The sequence below is a fragment of the Epinephelus moara genome, chromosome 13 (genome assembly GCF_006386435.1).
Source record: "Epinephelus moara isolate mb chromosome 13, YSFRI_EMoa_1.0, whole genome shotgun sequence".
In the NCBI taxonomy this organism is placed as follows: Eukaryota; Metazoa; Chordata; class Actinopteri; order Perciformes; family Serranidae; genus Epinephelus; species Epinephelus moara.
In genome coordinates this window covers 21,421,367-21,444,524 of record NC_065518.1, presented here as the reverse complement: position 1 = coordinate 21,444,524, position 23,158 = coordinate 21,421,367, and the positions used below count along the sequence as shown (strand labels likewise).

At 43.4% G+C, this 23,158-nt stretch overlaps 1 protein-coding gene across 3 annotated transcripts in view; it reads right to left on the bottom strand.

The window, feature by feature from the left end:
* Positions 1-7,401: 7,401 nt before the first annotated feature.
* The window catches only part of ntn2 (netrin 2), a 55,616-nt gene continuing 39,859 nt past the window's right edge, over positions 7,402-23,158 (bottom strand). For all 3 annotated transcript variants that reach the window (XM_050060561.1, XM_050060562.1, XM_050060560.1), the window contains exons 4-7: positions 21,922-22,071; positions 19,551-19,604; positions 13,626-13,700; positions 7,402-12,458 (exon numbers count right to left, since the gene is read on the bottom strand). In XM_050060561.1, the coding sequence (XP_049916518.1) occupies positions 12,073-12,458; positions 13,626-13,700; positions 19,551-19,604; positions 21,922-22,071 (665 nt within the window). In that variant the 3' untranslated portion in view covers positions 7,402-12,072. The remainder of the gene's footprint in view (positions 12,459-13,625; positions 13,701-19,550; positions 19,605-21,921; positions 22,072-23,158) is intronic.

Sequence of the window (23,158 nt, the reverse complement as noted above, 5' to 3'; positions counted from 1 at the left end):
CTGAATCATCCTCCACAATTAAAATCAGTTAGAGTGGACGCAATGTCACACTGACAATGGAAACGAAGTGTAACGAGTTCACAGTTCTGTCTGATATCAGGCAAATTATGTGATGTATGACCAAATACCTAAAAAAAAAACTAATGACTACCCATCAGCCTTAGCTGTTCTTTGTGTTATTTAGAAAATGTTAGCATGCTAACACCCCAAATTTAGATGGTGGACATGGTAAATACCTGCTTAACATCAGCATGTTAGCATTGTTATTGAAAGTGTGTTAGCAAACTGACATTAGCATTAAGTTCAAAGCAACACAGCTGAAGCCTCACAGAGCTGCTAGCATGGCTGCAGACTACTTCCATTACTTCTCTTGTACAACCAGGTGCAGTTACCCACATGTAGGTGCCGTTATCTCTGTTTGTATGGTTTCAAGCAATTTGCAACTTTCCATTGTAGCAGGCTTTCCACCCTGACCCCAGCGTGGTCACTTAGAACCGGAATAAACACTTTGGTTGGACAACACATCGCACAAACTTGTTTGTTTCAAGTATACGCTCGCCTTATTGAGTCAATGCTATGTGAAACCAAGAGAATAAGAGGTGATAGAAGACAGTGTACAGTATACTGTATTCAATCTAGTCCACTGTCACAAACAAAGACCACAGTTCCCACCAGCACAGATAAGCCTCCAGCTTCCTTTCTTGAGTAGTGGATACAGAGGAAGAAAAAAAGCCTCAGAAAAGAAACTTCAGAGAGGATAAAAAGGATGTTTCGCTGGGGGGGGTTGTGTTGGCCTGCAGACATTGAAGCGTGACCGCAAAAGTCCTGGCGGACTGTGGAGCTTGATGACATCTCAGTCTGGACATATCACTGTCTTAGTAATCTCTGGAGGGAAAAGGCCCCTGTCTTCACAAAATCATCAAAACCACAAAGATGACTTTTTACACATTTCATGAGCCGCCTCAGCTGCTGCCCATTCTTCCAAACTCGTCCCCATGCTGTCATGTGGTCTCTATTCTTCATGTCATTCTCTAATCACTTTCCTTTCCTTGCCTTTTCTCCCCTAACCCCGCTTGCCCTCGTTTGTTTTGAACCCTCCCCCTGCTCTGCCTCTCCGTCCGTCTTCACAGATAAGTAGGCATCCCTCACCTTTCACATAACATCACATGGTAGCAATCAGAGTGGGCTTTGGCAGACAAATTAGGGCAGTTAATGTAGACCGGAGATCAGTGCAGAGGCGGGGAAGCTGGTGCTAAATGCCAACAGATGGGGCCTGAAGTGGATCGGCCCAGCCTTACGCAGTACGGTACAGTATAGCCTGGGGTGTGGAGCTGAAAGAAGGCCTGAGCCTAGAGGAAAGAGAGGCATTCTTACTAAATCTAGTTTTTTATTAGTGATAAAAGGAAGACTCCAATGCATGGAAAGAGGGAAAGGATAACAGAGTCCAACAAGGACTACTTTTTGATTGGCAATTGAACCCTTGTCTTATCTGAAATTAAACTCTGTCTAGAGCCTGAGTTTTTTGGAAAATGCTTAAAGACATATTGTCAACACCATTCCTCCCTGGCTCTGTAGGACTCTACAGCAAACCATGTTCCTCTCTGTCCATTTACAAAGAAATGTGTGTATGTATTCCAAAAAATGAGTCAGATTTATTTTAAACACAGCTCGCCCCCCAGTTCACCACTGAATTATGCATATTTAATCAAATGTTTGGCCGAGACGACCGGTGGGACTCAAAGCCAATTCAGCACGAATACTCCTCAAATGGCACATTTTCACCAATCAGTCTGTCATCACTTGTAAAATGTGAATGAATAATGCTCTCTGAAATCTATTATTTCAGAATACATTTCTCCAATAAAATGTGGGACTCATCATGCACTGCTCTGTGAGTATTTTTCTCATTTTATATTCCAGTTAATCTGCTTTGATGAAGCTAAAACCTGTACAGATGATTAATTGACCCTTTACAGAGGATCTAATCAGTGAGCATAGAGTCCTCTCAAGCTGTCATCCAGTCCAACTTTTAAAGATCCAGTGTGGGAATTAGGGGGATATAATGGCAGAAATGGATTATAATGGCGTAAGTATGTTTCTTTTGGTGCATAATCAACTGAAAATAAGAATCATGGTGTTTTTGTTACCATGGAGGGAGCCATTTATATCTACTTAAGGGGTGGGTCCTCATCAGTGGAGTCCACCATGTTGCACTATGATATCCAGGTTGTTCTCATGCACTGTTTGTATGTTTTCCTATGAAAAATATTTCACCAAAAGTTGTACATATCCTACATATTCATGGGCAAGTAATTCTACATATTTGGGAAGGTTGTGATCACGTTATCAGTGGGCGGACAGGAGCAAACAAAGTAGTGGTCCTATAAGATGGTCACAAAACACAGGACTTTCCCATTGACTGTGAAATTAATGGATGTAGCTGCTGTGATGTCATTGATTGGTTTGTGGATTCTCCATTTTGAAAACCTTGAAAAGCCATCTTGTTTTTTAGAGCCAGAAGTGACCATATTTGGGCAAGAGGCTGGAGCTGTGGCAGCCTGTCACTCACAGGCACACAGTTATGTGTAATTTCAAGCCTTGATAAAATGTAAACAGGTAAGTTATTAAAAAAAAACCCATCACCCCTGTACAGTTGTCACGAAGGAGGAAATTAGCTATAGAGACCAAAACAATGTTCTGTACCAGGCTGTAAACATGTTTATTTCAGCCGTAAATTTGGGCATTTTAACATGGAGGTCTATGAGGATTGACTGGCTTCTGGAGCCAGCCTCAAGTGGCCATCCAAAGAACTGCAGTTTTTTGGCAGTTCCCAATTAACTTAATTTTTGCCCTGGAAGTGTTGCTTGGACTTTCCCTACGAGACCTTTCGTGAACTTGGAGTCGTTTTAAGGTACGTCCTCACCATTTTTCATTTGTGGGGTGCTAATTTGTAGGATATCATATGAGCAGTTGTATGAGGATAGGTTGCCATGTTTCTACAATAGCACAGAACGGGCAAGCTAAACACTGTCTCTGGATAGGCCCATTTGCATTTTGTGGTGGCCACCCTATTATGCAGCTCCTCCACAGCGAGCAGGGTGAGACAAACACTGACTTTTTAAATGTGAAACTGCTTTATTCAGTGTTTTTACCAGTTTAAATCACAGGGTTCGTTTGTTTTGGAGAGAAAGAGACCATGGGAGAAGATTCAGCTGGTTGCAATCTGCAATCCTCACTGCTAGATGCCACCAAATCCTGCACACTGCTTCTTTAAAGAGTCCGCGGAAGAATTATCTATTTGACATTCCTCTTTTCTCAGACCTTAGCAAAATCAAAGCCAAGACACTCTGATTTCTGTATCCAAACTTTATCCCAAACCCAAATGCCTGCCTCAGGCTCCATCCTGAAGTAGCCCACCGCGACCAGATGGAGCGTCCTCGGCCAAATGCAACACTGCAACACACTCGACTGTTCTTTAATACATCATTAAAAGTGTTTGTACTCGCACTGAAGTGAAAGTTTAATAATTACTCAGCCCTAAAGCCAGGATTGTAATTCTTGAAGCAAAGCTATTAAAATGTGTTGTAATAAGTGAGACGACTCACAAAGGGCTTATGCAAAATGTATCAGTGTAATTTCTATTTGTCCATCTGCACACAATTCGCTTTTTGTGATCACCTTAATACATGGGCAGCACACACACACGCACACATGCACACACACACATTCCTCTTATGTTACAGGCTTTGAAGAGGCAGACTCATCCCCATTTTCAACAGTACCCAATCAAACACAAAGCTGAGGGGTGGATTAGGAGCAGACTGGTGCTGCACAATGCTCCTATCAGGGACCACACTGGTTTTAAATTACCCCCTATTCCTCACTCATTTTCAATCACTCACTGGCTCAATAAAGTTTGTTTCTCCAATAAAAAAGACCAACAAAGGAACACTGAATCCCAGTTTTGTGCAACAGCAGTCTCTGACAATCCTCGACACTGTGTGTTTGTGTCTGGAAAATTGTCCACGAGTATCACAGACGCAATTGGCTCATTTGTGGGCTCAAAGATTGGACGGGTTTGAAAGTGAGAAGAAGACATTTCCTTTGGAGGCATTAAATGTGCTTTTTTAAGCTTAAATGGAAAAAATGGAAAGATGGAGAGATTGAAGGATGACAGATGTGCGAGCGGAGGTGTGGTCATTGTCACGCATGTTGTCAGTTCCAGAGGGAGTGGTGTCTCTTCAGTCGACAGCTGGTTTCACTCAGAGAAAAGACATGCAGCAGAGAGAGGGAGATCAGACCTTCACCACTGAATATTTATGATCTTGGTCCACACAGATTTCTCGCCACATTTTTTGCGGTTTTCTGTGGGGGTTAGTACTTGGTGACCCGCACACACTCCCAGACTCACAGACAAGCATACATGAGTGTTCACAGATACATTCAGATATTCACACATGCTCTCGCTGTCTCCGAGGGGAACGAGATGGGGGGAAATAAGTCATAGAGATCATTAGAATGGAAAGTCGTGAATGTGGCGAAAAGTAAAACATTAGGAAAAAGAAGATTTAGGAAACAGACCCACACACACACACACACACACACACACATGCACACAGACCCCATGCTGGAAAATGCCGTTGTTGAGCTTTGAAGCACAGTGGTAATGAGGCTCCATTTAAAGCCAATGAAGCCGCTTTGGCAGCTTATGAAAGCACAATTGGTAAGCCCCCCTCGTCTGCCGCTGGGTGGTGTGTGTTTGTGTGGATGTGTGTGTGAGTGTCAGTAGGATAGGGAGGGGGAAGAATGGACAGCATTTGGCCGGATCTACTTTGCTCTTTTCCAGCACTCTAAGCAGCAGCTTCTCTCTGAGACCAGTAACTCTCCAGAGCTCCAGTTTTCTCTGCAAACACTGAAATGGCTTTCAAAACACACTTGAAGATATCATCACTGAGTTATCATTCACAAAGTTGCAGAAAAGTGACAATAATCAATTTAACTCTTTATCTATTTAGGTGTAGCTATAACTGACGATGAACACAAGAGCGAGAATCCCTCAGCTCTTTATCCATCTATCAAATTTCTAGAATTTCTGAGTATAAGACATGAGCTTACTGGATGCGAATTTGCATTTCCTAGGATAGCAAAGACTACTCTCTCATGGCTAGTACTCGTTGCCTTCGTTAGCTGGGTTGGTTAGGTTTAGACCGCAAGACGGAGATAGATGGAGCCTTCTGTCTATATTCTATACTGTAGGAGATACAGTTGTCCTTTCTATGGAACCAGTTGGCAAATCTCATTCAGGGCGCCCTATTTAAACTGCTTTGGCCTGCCTATTGTTGCTGCTTCCTTTGCAAGCCACTCAGCTCCTTCTTTTCATGCTGTCTGACTTATCAATGTCATTGCTGTTTGTCATTGATGCTGCTCTGTTCTGTTCCTGGGGGGTCTTTGCTGCTGCTCTTCCTGCCTCATGCTTTCCTTGTTTGCACATGGAAGGGCAGGGAGGTGTGCTCTCTCTGCCTCATGCTTTCCTTGTTTGCACATGGAAGGGCAGAGAGGTGTGCTCTCTCTGCCTCGGGCTTTCCTTGTTTGCACATGGAAGGGCAGGGAGGTGTGCTCTCTCTGCCTCATGCTTTCCTTGTTTGCACATGGAAGGGCAGGGAGGTGTGCTTTTTCTGCCTCAGGCTTTCCACATAGGCATGTGGAAGAAGCTTTCTGCATTGGCCTAGGAATGCAGAGAGGCCCCAGAACAGAACCATACCGCCAAATACAATACTGCAAATGGAAATAAGGTTTTCTTTGACTAAAGTGGTCCTGACTGAACTTGAGCTGAGCTTGGTCACAACCTTGAGTGGTGGCCATATGAATACATACTGAACGAGGAGAGGATGAGACTACTGTTTTATTCTCCCACTCCTAAAGCTTAACCGGCATCCTTTTAATATCTTGAGTTAAGATGTCATAAGTGATGATTGAAAGGGTTTACCTACTGTAACCCTTACCCTTACCCTTTTAGAAAAATCCTGCATACTATATTTTTGATATTATTTTCCCCGTGCCCCTGCACCACAAGCTACAGCCTCAGGATGTAGATCACCTTTCTTTTAACCTGACCCTAACACAGCATGATGCACTGCAACTTCAGGAAATGCAAGCAGAACAATAAATGAGAATTTGGGTGTTTGTGCAGGTTGTAATATTGGACAGAATAGTGCTAAAAACCTATTTTGATACACTGCTGCAGAGGCTTACTGTACTCCCAACCCTGAACAGTAGGTGCGTTGTCTTATATATCCTTTATGTACAAAAACACCTGTTAAGGGATGGAAAGGTGGCCTACTGGCTTTAGAGACCTTGGGGTGGAACAATCAGACCATGTTCAAAAGCTCACAAAAACAAGGTTGCCACTTGGCTACCAAAAATGGCTACACAGTTAACGAGAGGTAACTCCATTGTTATAAGTTTTGTTGTACCTGCACAACGCTGGTGGCAGCCTGAAGCTTCATGCTCATTGGAGTGTTCACACCCCCTCTCCATCCTACAGTCTGATAACTCAAGGGACAGGTTGGCATTTTAACAGTTATCATCTGCCGTGAATTTGTGCTAAGATTAACCAGATGATGCAGAAAATACTGAGTGAGGGTGATGATTTTGTAGGGACTGTGCCTCAAAGTGGATAATGTGCTGCTTGATTTTGTCCGATATCGCAGCTTGTAATAGAGTAATAAAAGAGAAAGACAGAGAGACAAAGGGAGATAGAAAGACAAGCAAGCTGTTGGGAGGCCAGGATGTTGAGGATGGATGTGCTCAATGCAGAGACATATGTTGTGTGTGTGTGTGTGTGTGTGTGTGTGTGTGTGTGTGTGCCCAGACAATCTCAGCAACCTCTATTCTCACAGCCTTGATGGCCATGCCTGGGGAGAGCGATGATAAATGGTCGCTTTCCTGTAATTTACCTTCAGCAGGATGGATGGAGCTGGCCTGTTTGGTTAGAGGGTGGGGAGACGAGGAGAAAGGAGAGTGTAGGTGAGAGAGGGGGTGGAGGAAAAAAAAGAGAGAAAGAGAGTAAGGAGTTTCCTGCTTTAGACCTGACTCGGGAGGTGGGTTTTCTCAGAGGTGAGGTGCACATCCAAGTGTGTGTGTGTGTGTGTGTGTGCCTCGCTGTTTATTTACAGAGCTTTTGCTCTGTTCATACAGACGGGGAGCCGCTCGCTCTACCCGGTGCTCTCCCCTTTCAGACCCCAGTCTAGCCCCTGTGAGTGGAAACACACCAGAGCAGTGCCCACTGTATGCGAGCATACTTTCCAATGGGAAACACACACATATCAAGTTGACATTATTTCCGCAGCTCAGGCTAATGACTTCAATTAAAGAGACAGATTATCAACACAACACACAGCTCATTAACTAATAATTTATTTTTTTATCATTTAGATTAAAAAGTCAGTGGTTCATTGCCTCAGAGGAAAAATGTACAAGGAAGACTTTGATATAACAGAGCAGGACTGAACTGAGAGAAGAATCCCTTTGTTCCCCCCATGAAAGGTAGGTGGATAATTTGTGTGTGAGTGAGCCATTACTCCCAGGACGTTAAAGTAACAGAAAGTGGTGGGTTGTTGTGTCAGTTCCCGTCTGTGCCTCTATAGGAAAAGCAGAGGGTCCAATCAGCCCGCGTCACATTTGTACTCTCCTCAAAGTCATTTACAATTGGGCGGTTGTTGTCTGGAAACAACGTAAAAACCAAAAAAAAAAAAAAAAAGGAATACATTCTGTGTAATATCTGAACCACATCTTCTGGTCGTGATCACAAAAGCATATGTTTCTGGTTTTCCACATCCATATAACATCATCTGGTTTGTACATCCATACACGTGAGTCATCCCAGGCCAAGTGACGCTTTTACAAAAAGACAACATGAATGGCAGAGGCAGTTCAGTACATATTTACAACATTAAAAAAACGTGTCAAGACTTATTTAACAAGGCGAGATGGAAGTGAACCAGAAGGAAATCAGGCCAGGGGAAATGTAAATGATAATCCTTCATCATCGGCTGTTCAGACTCGTCATTGCAAACATTAAAACATTGGCAAACCTTTCTGCACCTTCACTTCATGTGCATATCACTTGTTTACTCGGGTAAGGTTAATTAGACACACACACACACACACACACACACACACACACACACACACACACACACACACACACACACCTGCAAATGCTATAAATGCTGCAAAAAGGGGGGGCGAAACAAAGCAAAGCAGTTATGGCCTCAGTTCCACTGCCAAGCTGCTCGGCTTGTTAACGTAAAACAACAGGACGGCTCTCCCTACGAGGCTCACTAAATAGCTTTCACAAGACTTCCACCCCCCCTAAACAACATCTGGCTCACTCTTACTTCTTATCTTTACACCAACATTCAGGGTGGGCACTCGAGAAAAGGAAAACGACAGAAGAGCTGATAGAAAGAAAAGTGGGATTTTGTGCGTGCAGATTCAAGGACACTGCCGCTCCTCCGCCAGTATGTTGGGCGCTTAAGGAGTTGAGCGCCAGAGAGGCCTCACGGGCACGTTATTTCACCATCAATCATAATGTGTCACGCTGTACTCACATACCAGGGCGAGGAGACTGGTGCTACTGTAACACCACCTGTCTGACGGGCCGCTGCAGACAGCCAACACACAAATAATCGACTGTTTGGTTCTGCATTTTTGTGAAATTCCAGCGGTGGGTTGCGCCCTGGGTATAGCGCTGTCACCATTTTGTTTTTTGTGTCCTTTGCTCTTTTGTCACACACCAGAAATCACAGTGGGTGATGACTCATTTTGGTTTGGGGTTTTGTTTTCATAGACTGTAGATAAAGATGGACGGCATGACAGCTCCCCGAAAGTGAAGCCAAAATATCTTTAATGCAGTAGTACTGGTATTGGTCACAAACCCCGCCCCCTTTATATTAGCAGATGGGACATTGGCGAAACTTAAAGATCAAAGTATGTGTCAAATTATGTTCAAGTGTTCATTTTTCCAATAGGTTTGGTTATAACTAGTTATTTGATACTATAAAAAGGGGGGGTTGCTGTCATGACTGACAACTTTGTGGGTTCTCGCAATCAGTGGCGCTGCTCCCGATTGGTTGGATGGGTGTAAGGGTGGGAAGTTGATATCCCAGAGATTGCTGCTGTGCAGACCCTGGCTCCAAATGATGTCACCAGCCATCATCATTATACAACAGTTTGTTTGATATCCTACAGAAATGCACACACAATAGTTTGTATAGAATTAGCACCCTATGAATGACATTAAGTACTTATCGTAAAGTTACGTACTTAACGTAAAGTTACGAAAGTTAGGTTGAGGCAAGTAAAGATAAGGAGGTTAGCTTTAGGAAATGATGTCGGTGAAGATTCTCAGTCATCCAGGCCATGGTAATCATAAGTGCTAATATCATAGGCAACTAACGACTCTGAAACTAAGAGCTCACGTAAACCCTACGACTCTGCAAGGGTTCCCACCCACACAGGGTTTAAAACCTGCAACTTCGTACCAGTCATTTAGAACTGAAGAAGCTTCTTGGATGAGAGGCGAAGCGTCTTCAAGAAACGTAAGCAAGTCTAGTTGCCTACAATATTAGCACTTACGTTTAGGAAATGATGTACCTGGAAATGACGTACACTCTCTAAACACGGGTCTCTTGGGGTAAAATCCCTTGTTTGGTGACCAATCTGAGAGCAGCCCGCACCAGAGCAAGATGGCTTCTTTTTTTGTATTGTAGGCGAAGTCAAGATGTGTTTTCCATCTTTATAGACAGTCTATGGTTGTTTTTGGATAATTAAAAAGTCATTATGAGACAGACAGTTAAGCATGAAGATCCACAATCATATTGAACAACATCCCATTCAGAGTTTATAATAGCATCAGCTGTCATGGCGTCCACATTCTTAAGCTTGGTGACATTATTTCATAAACACTTACAATCAGACCATACACCTGCGTGTGTGTGTTCTTCACAGTTTGACATACATTCTCGGAAGACGTGAAAACAAGAGCTACAGTGCAGTACAGTACACCACTGAGGAGTTTTGGCAGCCTTGTTCTGTGCTGTCACTTATCTAAGACATTGAATACACAACATGCAAAAACGGGTTAAAAAAAGGAGAGCTTGGGGAGGGTGGTGGCTGACAGAGAGAAGAGAGCAGAGGAGAGACACTTTTGGAAGAATGACAAACCAAACATACGGCCGCAGCCAGAGGAGCGTAACCACTCGCTAGCATGACATGCCTGTCGGCACACTCGCTGCTACGCTGGCTTGATGTGCCCCTCAAAACTGTGTGTTTATCTTGTACTCTATTTAAATAAATTGTAATGTGCTTTACAAAATGAAATAACAGCAAAAGGCAGATAAAAAGCTTGAGAGCAACCAGACGGGTCTCTCTGTGGTTTTCGTTGGTCCTGACTTCCATAGTCTCTTAATTGAATTTAAAAACTGACTATGCTTATTTGGCAAAGGATGACAGGGACTGTGTGAGGGTAGGCAAGTGGGGGGAAGATGACTTGGGAAGTTTTCCTTTGGATCTTGATGCTCATTTTTAGTTTAGTCCGTGCTCTGCTCACTGTACGGTTTTGATGGACCAGCAAAAACCACAAACATGCAAACATAACAAAGCACATGAGGAATGAAATATGATCCTCTCATGTCATAATACAATCAGTGAGCACTAAAAACTTTCCAGCCTCATTCATTTTGTCAAAATACACTCGAGAGAAACACGACTGTGTTGTTTATCCCACTTTGTTTTCTTTTTACTGCATGAAAAGGAACTCTCGTTTCAATCTCTTATTTCGGCAAACAAAAGCCTGCCAGTCACTGGACACATCAGGAAAATGTTCAGACATTTAAATACAAAGAAATGACATTGGCCACACAGCAACATCTGGAAGGCCACTACCCAGCGGAAGACATTATCCATAAAGCGAAAAAAAAGAAGTCTCCTTGGAAATATTGGTATTGTTCTGAAATTCCAGCCATTTGTCCACACCGCTTAATCTGTCTTCCAGAAAAAGTGACAAGCAATGAGTCATGATGGTGATGCATGACTTTGTAAACCACTCATGAGAGGGGCTGGTGGTGAAGAGGCACAGCCCTGGAGGCCTGGAATGTGACTCACACATGCTAACGGGTTTGCTCTGTTTAAAATGAAACAAAAGGATACATCTCAAAAAAAAGGATACGGCTGGGATATGGATGGATGAGATAAAACATAGCCACACGAAGAATATAACCTCTACTGTGAGCAGTGGCATCAAATACTTGCAAGATACAAGAGCAGTTTATTCTGTGAGGGCTGTCTGGTGGCAGCAGCAGTGGTGGTGAGACTGAGGTTTGCTGTGGAAAACGTCCCTGCAAAGGGAGCCCTTGGTTCCTCACAGGACACAAGTTTCATAGTTACAGTCTGTAGTAGTTACTGCAGAGACCTAAAGCAAGTAGGCCCGTTTTTTTAATGAACATTTTAACAGCAAATGTTGAAAGGTTGTCATGTCGGGCAGTCCAGCTCGAGCTGATCTGAGGTTGTTTCAACAATGAAACGTGAGGAGGCCAAGCTGAGGATGTGCAGCTTGTCTTGTTGCTGAAATCAGTCAGTGACAAACACTGTTGAATAAAATCCTCAGAGAAGTGTGTGAAGTGTTGTATATGTCAAAAAAAGTGTCAGGAGACAGTCAGTCTTGACAGGAAGAGAAAGCGGAGGGTCAGTGGGTCTGAGTCAGGGGACGAGTGGACATTTCCGCTGTCGTCGTTGAGGGAGGGAATGGCGTCTGCTTTTGTCTACACTTCATACCCTTTTTAATGGTCCCTTTTTAAGGCAAACCAATTGGACAAAAAAGACATAAAGACAAAACTTAAAAAAAGAGGAAAATAATTATACAATATACACAAAACGTGGTCCTTAAAACAGGTAGGGTACATGCAGTCTTTCTAATGTGCAGTGTTCCTGTGATGGGGGAGGACAGGGAGATGCTTGGGTAAGGGTTCATGAAGGTGGGGCGATGGAGGGAGAGGTAACGCCGCTATCCCATCACGCTTTGCTGCACTTCCCCTTCTTCTCTTTGCGCTGGAACTTCCTCAGGCGTCTCGTCCAAACGTCCCTCCACTGGATCACCAGGCTGTTCTTATCAGCCACCAGGCCCACGCGCTCTGCTCCGGGACTGGTGGCTCCTCCCCCGGGCCCGACCCCTGGACCCGTCGCTGGGCTCGTCCCGCCGTCGCTGCCGCCCATCACCAAGAATCGTTTGCTCATCTGGATCTTGGGACATTTGCACGCCAGGTCCTTCATGTGCACCCACAGGATGTTGTCGCCTCGCTTCAGGGGCTCGCCGCGGCTCTTGTACACGGACACCAAATTAACGGAGAACTTTGCCCAGTCGCCCACCGTCTCCATGTCCAGGACGTTCACTTGCACCGCTGAGGAAAAAAAAAAGGTTCGGGTTAATACTCCCAACACAGTATAATTATTAATTATGATTAGCTGCGGTTACATAGACAATATCGCTTAAATCTGATAATTTTGATAAAAGATTCCAACTTAACTGTTGACATGGACACTAAATTAAGTGATCCGTTAAGATGTGCATTTACACACCTCAAAGGACTTTATCAGAATATAGCTTAAACACAACAAACAGATGTCCCCTAAACACCTCATATGGTAGACTACTGGTAGACACTACAAATGAACAATGTAAATGTCTATGCAGGCTAGAACTACTGTTAGCGATAGACGACTATAATGTCCAGCGACTCCACAAATGCAACCTGTAGCAGCAATGTTTCAAAAGGCTACCGTTTCGAAATCAAAGATACGTTTATTAATTAGTGCACTCACGTAAGTTTTCCCACGAAAAGTAATGGACCAAAATTTGTACATATCATACGACATCACGAGCCAGTAATTCGTGTAAAACCCACGTATTTGGGAAGGCTGCGTTCACATGACCAATGTGCTGATGAGCGTAAAGACAGAAGCGTTCCCCGTAGGGAGATGGGTGGGATGGTGAATGGGTCAAAAAGCACAGGACTTTTATCCAGGACTTTTCGCAGGAGACTGGCGTTCAGAACTTGGAGTGAACTTTGAGTTATTTTCAGGTACGTCCTCATCATGCTTCTTTTTCCAAACCTAACCAAAGCAACTTTACGTTAAGCATGTAACTTTATGTTAAGTACATACTGTAATGTCATTGGTGGGGTGCCAAATTGTTAGATATACAAACCGTGCGTTTTCTGAAGATATCACCGTTTGAGGATATGTTTCACTAGCAGAGTGCCAAATATTTTTCTAATTGGTTAACGATTGTCAAAATCAGCAGAGAAAGTTGCGTAGAGAGAGCTCACTTAATGTTACCTTCATGTGGAGCATGGATTATGTGCTTACATGTTTTATTAGATGCTAATGTTTTCCTATTGAGCAGACTTTCAAAGGTTTACACCACCCCTCTCAACCCAATGAAAAATACCCTCCGATTGGACCAGTCCCAACGGAGGTTGTTAAATGAGGCACTTTTATTCTGATTATTAGTGGAATATTAGGGTCCATGTAAATGCACCTATTAGTAATTAATTTTACTCTCTTACCATAATCCTTTTTGCAGTATTTCTTCATGTTGATCTTCAGGTTGCCCTTCACTGGTTTACAATAGGACTCGCAATCTGCAAAGCACAAGGACACCCAACATTCACTCTTGTAATGCAGGCTGTAACTTAATATTACTCACTGACACTTAAATTACACACATAACAGGACACTTACACACTTGAAATTTCAATCGTTGTCATAAGGTTCGATTTCAGGACACACCGTTTTATAGCTCATTATGTGGTGCTTTTGTAGCAGCACCAGCACATCTGTTGGGCTAAAGTTAGTGTGACAAAACACTGTAAACTGTTATGTGCTGTGAAACCACCAATAAACACACCCAACAGCATCAAAATAAATCACTATGTGCTTCACATGCACACAGGCCAAGGCTGTTAAACATCAACACAAGAATATGTACGTATCAAAGCTACTTTTCTGGATTCTATTTCCACTTGTATTGTTTCATAACCTTGTGGCAAGTATGCTCATATTCACACCTCACAATATATTTTCCCTGACAGGTCCGAAGGCTCCAAGAGAAACCGGAGCAGGTTGGATAATGTTGAGCTTGGTTTGGTTTTTGTACGCTAAAATACAACTTTCTGACAAATCGCACATCAAACTGTTGCAATAGCCAGTGTCGGGACGCAAGGTGAAGCAGACCAGAGTAGTAAAAGTGTTCGGTTTGACATGTTTTCGGGGGTCTTGAGGAAAGACAGAGCACGGTGGAAGCAGGTCATGGTTGGATGGATGTGAATAGACCTTGGCTGCCAGTGTGACAACTGAGACCACACACTGGACAGATGACCTCCGCTGACCATTCATAGGTGGAGTCGCAAGTGATGAGGTGTTACAGTTATGATTGTGACAGTTGAAATCGACCTTTTGGCTGAGTCTCAGATCTCTTCGTTTCTGACTGACTTTAAAAACAGCCTTGGTTTGGTTTAGTCATCGAGTATCTATGAGCGTCTTTTTCAGGTCAACACTTCTTCACACAGTTACACGTACATGGAAGTTGCACTGGAAACAGTTCTGCCCTGAATTTCTCCATCTGGTTCTGTGTCTCAATTCCCGTTCTTCCATATTTACGCTTGCTATTTTGGGTGTATAATTGAGTTCACACTGTCAAGTGTGGCAAAATGCAGTGCACTGTGGATGGTGTTCTCATAGCGGTCAAAAGGTAGGAATGTTGGACACTTCTCCACCTCAGTGGTCACTGTCTTGGCTAAGCAGCGGAAGGGGAAGGACCAGTAAACTTTTGAGAAGGGCAGCCGAGGAAGCTGCAGCAGTTGGAGTTGCTCTGGGGAACAGAAGCCAGCAGAAACTGCGGTCAAATGTTGAAGGTAATGCTCCGTCCGGTTGCAATTTGCCATTAAAAAGAAGGAGAAGCGGTCAAATGTTGTGATGGTCATTTTCGGGAAGTGCACAACAGCCATGGTTGGTCTGAGAGAGCACTACACTGTCGAAAGTCACGCACACAGTGTAGTGTACACAGTACACTACATGGAAGTGTACTAACAGACTTAAAGCAACTACTTCTCTGGCCACAGCCTCACATGTCTTGACTCTATGGCCCAAAGTTTACCTTCAATCTGAGTAAAAAATTACAATAGTAGTTGAATTTATTTGCAAACTGATGTTGAAAAATGACTGTATACAAAACTTCCTATGGGCCGAGAAAGTAGGATTTAAGTTAAGTCAGATAGAGCACATGCATGTCATTAGTTCTCATGGTTTGTTTCTTGCAGCCCTGAAATATTTATTTTGTCATCCTGACATTAAAAGCTTTGCTTCTCTGTGATCAAGAACCACGTTTTCCATGAGCTGAGAGCAGAGGCAATGGAGAACGAAGAAGACGGGCCAAATTAAATGAACTCACAAAAACAGGAGAAAGTGCTCATGTTAGAAATCAATATCAAGAATTCCTGATAAAATTTATAGCATCGCATTGTGTTTTCATAAATTGTGCTCATGGTAACTCCTGCTACTGGAGCTGTGACAAGAAAGAGCGAGACACTGTTGATCATTAGCGAGGCTCGTACTGTACTTGACTGGATGCCACTGGGTTTTATGAACCGTAGAATTTTGGATCCACTTATTTCAATTACAAAACTATGAGGAGGACACATGAAAATGATGGACTGAAAATGCAGAGAATGCCAAGAGGGTCATATTCCAACATGGTTCGAGTCAGTTTTAGTGAGGGGGACACGAAAAGCTGACCATGCTGCTCGCTTGGAATGTCAGGGCATGAAACTGAAAAACCACATGCTTGTTACTGGACTGGTATCCGCGGTCAGGCCTTTCATTGCCTTCAAAAGGAAAACCATTCAGTCATATTGCTTCCCAAAGCAAACCAAATAAAATTGCTGGACGTGAAATGCCCTAATTAGAAAAAAAATGGTCGTGAGAGAGAGAAATTACGCTTTCTGGGGTTGCATGAGAGTAGGGGTGTTGCATCGTTCATTTTTTGGGGAAGGACGGATGGAGCAATGGAAGGAGTGCATGAGGAGGAAGAAACGGGGGACCAAGGAGCCCATAAAAATGTCCAGGAGGCTTGGCTGTATATCAGAGCGCTGGAGATTTTATTAGCCAGAGAGAGGAGAGACAAGGAAAGAAAGGGAGAAAGAGAGAGCAGATGGCAGCTTCCAATAACCTCGAGACAGGGTGACTTTAAAAACATGATGAGTGGAGGTGTAGATGTGGACGGGTGCAGAGGTGAACGTGTGGATGGATTTGTGTTTATGTGTGTTTTGTACTTTAAAGAAATGATGTTAATATCATAGCTTGCTTGCTTCTTTTTCATTAAAAGTGGGCGTGTGGTTTCATGTGCAGATCATTATTATGTAAGTGTGCATGCAGCTGTGACGGGCATGCATTTGTATGAGATGTGCATGGGTTTCATTAGATTGCTGCCGTTGTGTGTGCTGTACACAGTGGCTGGCCTGAAGGTATTGGCGACTGGCTGGGAGACAGTGTGTGTTTTCCCATGAAGAGTCACTCACTGCTGGCTGTTCACCTGGAAAAGCTCTCGGTGAATCGCCCACTGACCCAGAAGACCGGCCCACTGAAAAACACTCACAATTGGCTCCGGGGGCTCTCGATGCCCTCGTTCCCTTGAGCCCCTCTCACTGTGCCGTGACAAGGACAAATTGCACCCACCGCCCCTTACACAAAAACTTTTTGGGGGCCTTGGGTTTCTCTGATGGCAGAGCTCATTCTATGGGAGTTTAGGAAGCAGAAAGATGGAGGGGAAACGCTGTGGTGTGTTTGGTAGGGCCTGAGGTGAATTGGCGATCAACAACTCTTGTGTTCTGAGACCCCGTAACATTTTCCCAGGGAAGTAGTAAACACAAGAAAGGGTTGGACTGTGCATTTTTTTTGTTTGTTTTTCACAAAGGCTCAAAGGCCCAAGTAATGAGGAGAAACAGATTGAGAGAAGTCACTGATGAAGAAAAAAAAACTGCAAATGTTGAGGAAAATTATTATTATTAATAATAACCTATTATTATTGATATATTTACCTTCAAAAGAATATTTAGATTTTTTTTTTTTTTTTTTTGGAGTTGTAGTAGATGTTAAATAATACTTTCATGTCTGTGTGGTAAATATGCAGCTGCCAGCAGCAGATGATTAGCTTAGCTTAGCTTATCTTAGTTTAGCAGCTAGTCTGCATGTCCAAAGGCAACAAAGTCTATTATATTTTATTTCTTAAATCTGTACAAAAAAAGTGTAAAAACAAAGATTTGTGATTTTACGGTTATTCATGTGATGGACAACTTCTTTGATTATTTCTGTTTCCAGTCTTTATGTTAGGCTAACCTAGGCTAATGTAGCTTAGCCAATATACAGAATCTACAGCACAATTATGACAGTGGTATAAATCTTCTCATCTATCTCTTGGCAATAAAGCAAACAAGTGTTTTTTCCCCCAAAATGTCAAACTATTACGTTAAATGAACACTTCATCCCCCAAATTACCATTTGTGTATCAATAACTCACCTTTTTTTTTTACATTAAATTTGATAAACTGAAGTCATAGCAGTCCATGTTTTACAATGAATGAATAAATTACTATTTTATTATTGTGTCATGCAAACAGTTATGCCCAGCCTGCATGGGCTTACAAGACACCATAAAATACAATTTTAAAAAACAGCCAGGACCAAAGTCCAGCATACATATTTTCAGACAACATTAAAAGGAAAGAAAATTGTGCAAAACAACAAAAGCAATGTACATAATTTGAACAACAACTACTATTGTAAGGCCGAGTTCATGGATCACTCACAAGGCATTTACCATACAGCACTGAAAAAATCAAAACAAGTACTAGTTAAACTATCTTGCCTTCTCCTTCAGACTTTTGCAGCAAAATTGGCAAACTTAAACGCATCACAGTTAAACAGCCATTCTAACTTTTGTCATCTGAGTACCAGAAGAACAACAGCAAAACTAAATCAAAACATCTGTTCACCAACTCTCACATTATTCATGCAGTATAATCCAAGTATCATTCATCCAGTCGAATGCCCAGTAATCCTCAAACACATAGCCCTTTCTGGCAGGGAACTGAACTACAAGTGAAAATTATCTACACAAAGCCAGACTCCATTGACAAAAGCAGTAATTTTACCTTGCTGAACACAGGAGCTGCTGGTCCACCAATAACACAAACAAATCAAGTGTTCAGTGAGATAAAATTACGACTTTGTCAATAGTGTCTGACTTTTAAGGGATCACTGACAACCTTTACTTTTCATTAATTTGTCTGTTGGAAAGGGCGGAAGCTGAGAATGTGCTGTTGTGACTGAATAAATGATACTTGGATTATACTGCATGAGCTTTGTGGAAGTTCGGAAATAGCTGTTTTGATATAGTTTTGCTGTTGTTAAATGCTGCAGCTTATGATTTCAATTCATCAAGAATTTCCTCAGTTTTTGGATTCTTCGTTCACCTGAGGTATGCAAGAAAAACAAAGTTTTCTTGACAAATTCAATGTGACAAGGAATGAATTATTGAAATGGGTGTTAAAGTATTGCTTTAATGCAAACCAATGCATTTATTCTATACCATTGGATTTAATAGGATGTTTTTCCATAGTCACTGTATGCATTATGCACTGACTGCGTGTTTGGCGTTCAGCTTCACAATTTTCCCGTTAAGTCAGTACCAGCCATTATAGACATCTTTAACCCTATAACTCATACCCTCAAACTGGACTTCAAATGTAAGAAGTCCATAGGTCAAAAGTGTAATTAGCAAACAAAATATTTAATTTGTATAAGAGCAAAGATGTAAAAACAATAAAATGATATGCTTTGAATCGTATGGTGAAGTATCTGTTGCAAAGTGAGGGGTGCGATCAGCAGCCTGAGTGATGATATATGTTGTAAACTCACTAATGAATCAACATTTCCAAATCAACACCACCATTCAAATCAAACAGACGCAGAGTGAAAAATAAGGGCAGGGTAATTGACCGGAGCGTAAATTGGACAGTTAGAGGGAGAGACTGAACAAATTTCCCCCCAGACACTTGCCAGCACTCCTTTCACGCCTCAAAACTTCCACTATATCTCCCAGCTAAACTTTAACTAATCACCTCTGCTGCCTATCTGCTGGCCTTGGCTTTGAGCACGAGCTATATTTTTTTTGAGCACAGCGAGGCTCCACTAACTTGAGGTTAGCGGTTAGAGGAAACTGTGCCAAGGACATAGGTTTTTAAGACAATGGAAAAATTCTGCCGTTCCCGGTGCACTCGTTCATTCTGCAGAACTTCAAAAGGAGGGGACCCCGCCCTTCATTAATATTTATTCCACACCTTAAAACTCAAGTCCAGGAATATTAAGAAATATGTTTTTGTTCCTCTCATAAAGCGTTGGTGCTTATGGGCGAGGTGCAGAGGGCAAACACTAACCTGCTGGTTCCTCCGTGCTGCTCACCACAGCTGTGGGGTTGACCACTGGGATTTCTGAAACACACACACACACGAAATACAAAAGTTATTTCACTGGGTAAATGTAAATCCATGCCTTTCAAGTATGGGCTAAGTGATCTGGCTGCATGCCTGTGGAGAGTGCATGTGTGGTCAGAGAAATGAAGTATGTCTGAATTCATTAAAAGTAATTGCAAAGAGTGCATATGGGAAGGTTTGGTGAATATATTAATAAAGCCACAACAAAATACAGAGGGCAGAAGAAGTAGAAAGTGGATTTGCCCAACAAATCCAATAGGAAAAAATACCAGGGTTGTTTTACAGTAGGTTTGGATTGTGATATATGTCAACTATGCACATGAAAACACATGGCGCATTGCAGACAGACAAGCTAGATAAACACTGACAGACTGACAGGCGTACTTATTGGTGGTGAGAGGGAAGACAGGCTCAAATAAACCATGCATTCCACCAACTAATGTGGTGGTTTCACTGTCATTTTTAAAGAAGAGAGATCCTGAGTCAATATAAGTGGAAGAAATAATGGAGGTCAAAGGACCAAATTTACGTTTTGAGCCAAACTCTCTGGATGTATCACACGGTAATCACCCAGTAATCCAGTTCGGAGAAGTCAATCCGTTCAAAGTCGGCACACTTGATACATCTGAGGCAGAAGTTGATTCTTTGAGGCACACTGATTAAAATGGAAAGGTGGCTGCACTAGATTAGTCTCGTCCTCCCCCAACAGATGCTGGGTTAACACTGCTGTGTAATCTCCATGCAAGCGATGTATAGACAGATGGACAGATGGCAAGGGGGCAATTTTGCTTGGATCGTCTTGAGACAGATGCAGCCCTCCCTTGCTGTGCCCGCTGGCTACACTAAAAAGTGCCTTGTGGAATTCCTCCAGGACTTCTCTTCTAATCGTATGCAACTTTCCAATACAAATGCTAATGCTAACAACGGGCCCTCGGCTTTTACCGTAAACAGAGTTACTGGAACGCCGGCTTAGCATCCACCCAGAGGATCTGCTTTTGATTGGATTTGGAGGTTGAGGGTTTGAACTGAGCGAGTGGGAGTGTGTTGGCGGGAGGCGGCAGTTGTCTCTCTGAAATTATGGACACCCCGCCAACAAAAACAAACAAGGGCACGGAGCTTTGTGAAGGCAGGCGCAGCTGCTCGGAGCCACTTTGAGTCCGTGTGCCCTCATGGCCACGTCTTGTGAAGACAGACAGATGATGAAAGGATCATTCAGATGAGGGTTGCTGCCATCATACTAATTGGCTGCTTAATGGGCTTGTCTTCTGTCTCGGGGTCCGGGAGCCTCAGTAGGAGGTGAGATGCCCGCCATGGGGCCGTATTGACACACACAGTTGTCTATTCGTGATGGATCCAAATGTGCGCATGTACTTAAACGCACATACACAATTTGTCTTGTTCTCGCTGGATGGTTCAGTGGCACTGGAGTGAGTGGGGTCTGCCATCCATGACCACAGTTGTTTTCTCCCTTCTCGGCCCCGTCCGCCATCTGCTCCGGAGCCGCATGTGAGAGAAACAACACGGCAGCATGTGGCACAGTGTGGCGGAGCTCGGTACGGCACTGGGCGGCACGGTTTGCTTTGGTGGAGGTTTGTCTTGTGAGTGTGTGCAATGTGTGCCCGTACCGCCTGGCACACAGTGTTGTGGAAAGTTGCCCTCTATTACACTATGCCTGCATGTGCCGGGCCGCTGGCAAATTTCATAACTCACACGCACACATGCACGTTTGTCACAGGAAATTAAAAACCTGATGTAGCCGACATGCAAACTACAGAGTACACACACACACAGACACACACACACACACACATTATACATCGTTGACAGCAAGTGGAACAACAATAACCAAGTCTTGAGTTCTCACACTACCAGCTCCCCGCTCCACTTTAACAAAGATCACATTTCAGTTCAGCCTGCTTTTACATCTGGGCCCTTGTTTGCACACATGTTTCGGTCTGTTCTCTATGAAATTATCATTGCATTTTCAGTGGCCATGCAAACCCGCAGAGCACATGTATTGTATACATGCAGCGCAGAGATCGGGCTGGGTGTGCCTGTCACAAGGCCAGAATGACTTTAGGCTACGGGGGGAGTGTGCTTTCAATTACGCCCTGTAATCTCACTGGTTTGAGTATGTGCTGCTTTTAGTGTACTCTGTTGTAACTATGTATTAGGCCTGTTGTTACATTATGTTCCTCACAATGGGGCTTGTCTGTGTTTTGCAGTTTTATGCCGTGACTCACTGCCAGGGTGATTAAATTACCAAGCTGAGGATGCAGTGACTGGTAGCTGTGTGTGCATGCGAGTCACTCACTGATGCACGGGGCCACGGGTGAGCGGCTCTGCTGGTAGCCCTTTGCGCAGCGGTTGCAGGTGATGCCGGTGACGCCGTCCTTGCAGGGGCACTGGCCTGTGGTCTGGTTGCACGTCTTGCCTGCTGCGCCCACAGGGTGGCAGTCACAGGCTGAGGGGGGTTGGGGACAGGTGTGAAGGGGGAAGGTAGGAGAAAGAAAACATATTCGACGTTAATTCATTACATATTTGCAGAAATTACACCCAAAGGAGTAATCTTCTGTTGTTTGCCAGTAGTAAACAGATATGTATCAGGGTTGAATGCTACATGTGAAAGCAGAAGACAGCAGGCGACAAGCAGAGGATGTGTTAGAGACCTAGAAAGGCCCACTGTGCCCTCCTCTCTCCTGCCTGCTTGTATCCGCTCTCCTAAATGCCGTGTGCCTGCCTGGTGACACACGTTCTGCCGTTTCATCACTTCCCGAAAGTTCAGTCGATGCCCGGCAAATGCCAACAGCAACAAGCAATGCTCCGGTCAACACGCTTTGGCGAGGTTTTTATGACTTCTGCTGGTTCTAGGCAATTTATCCAAGCCCCCTTTAAGCAACGTGAGTCTTTTTCTTTTTTGGTTTAAAGAGCTGTTAAATATAAGAGCTGGCGTGTTGGTCCAAAAGCCTTCTGAGAGAGCTTTACAAGATGTTAGAGAGGATGACAGAGGGAGGGAGAAGCAACATATCACAGAGTGTGAGGTGAAGGAGAGGATGGGAGTGAATCAGAGAGGCACAGCCCGAACAGAGCCTCTGGTGTGTGCTCCCCAGCATAAACAAGAGTGAATCTAACCAAACTGTGGCTACGCCGACTCCACTAAATAAACAGACATTTGTTCTTTGAGTAATAAACACATACTTAACATTTCACGGCAATCCGGCCAGACAAACACATCAGTGACATATCAAAACAAATGCTGGACTTCTGCGTCTTCTTGAGCAGCGGTGTGACTGATTGGTTTCACTTGAAATGTGACATTCTCCGTCCAGAAGAGAACAAGTAGAGAAAAGTATCCTCTCCTATCGTATGAAGGAGACGTGCTGCCAAAAATACAACAAACCATAAAGTGCAAGGTGAACATTCTGCCTTTCCCCTTTATTTCCAATGTAACTCTTTGGAAAACAGGCACAGGATAGTGCAAAAAAAGAGTGACTTGACTGTAACACAATAGCTGTAATTGTCCAATCTTATCAAGAAAAGACAAGAAAGGC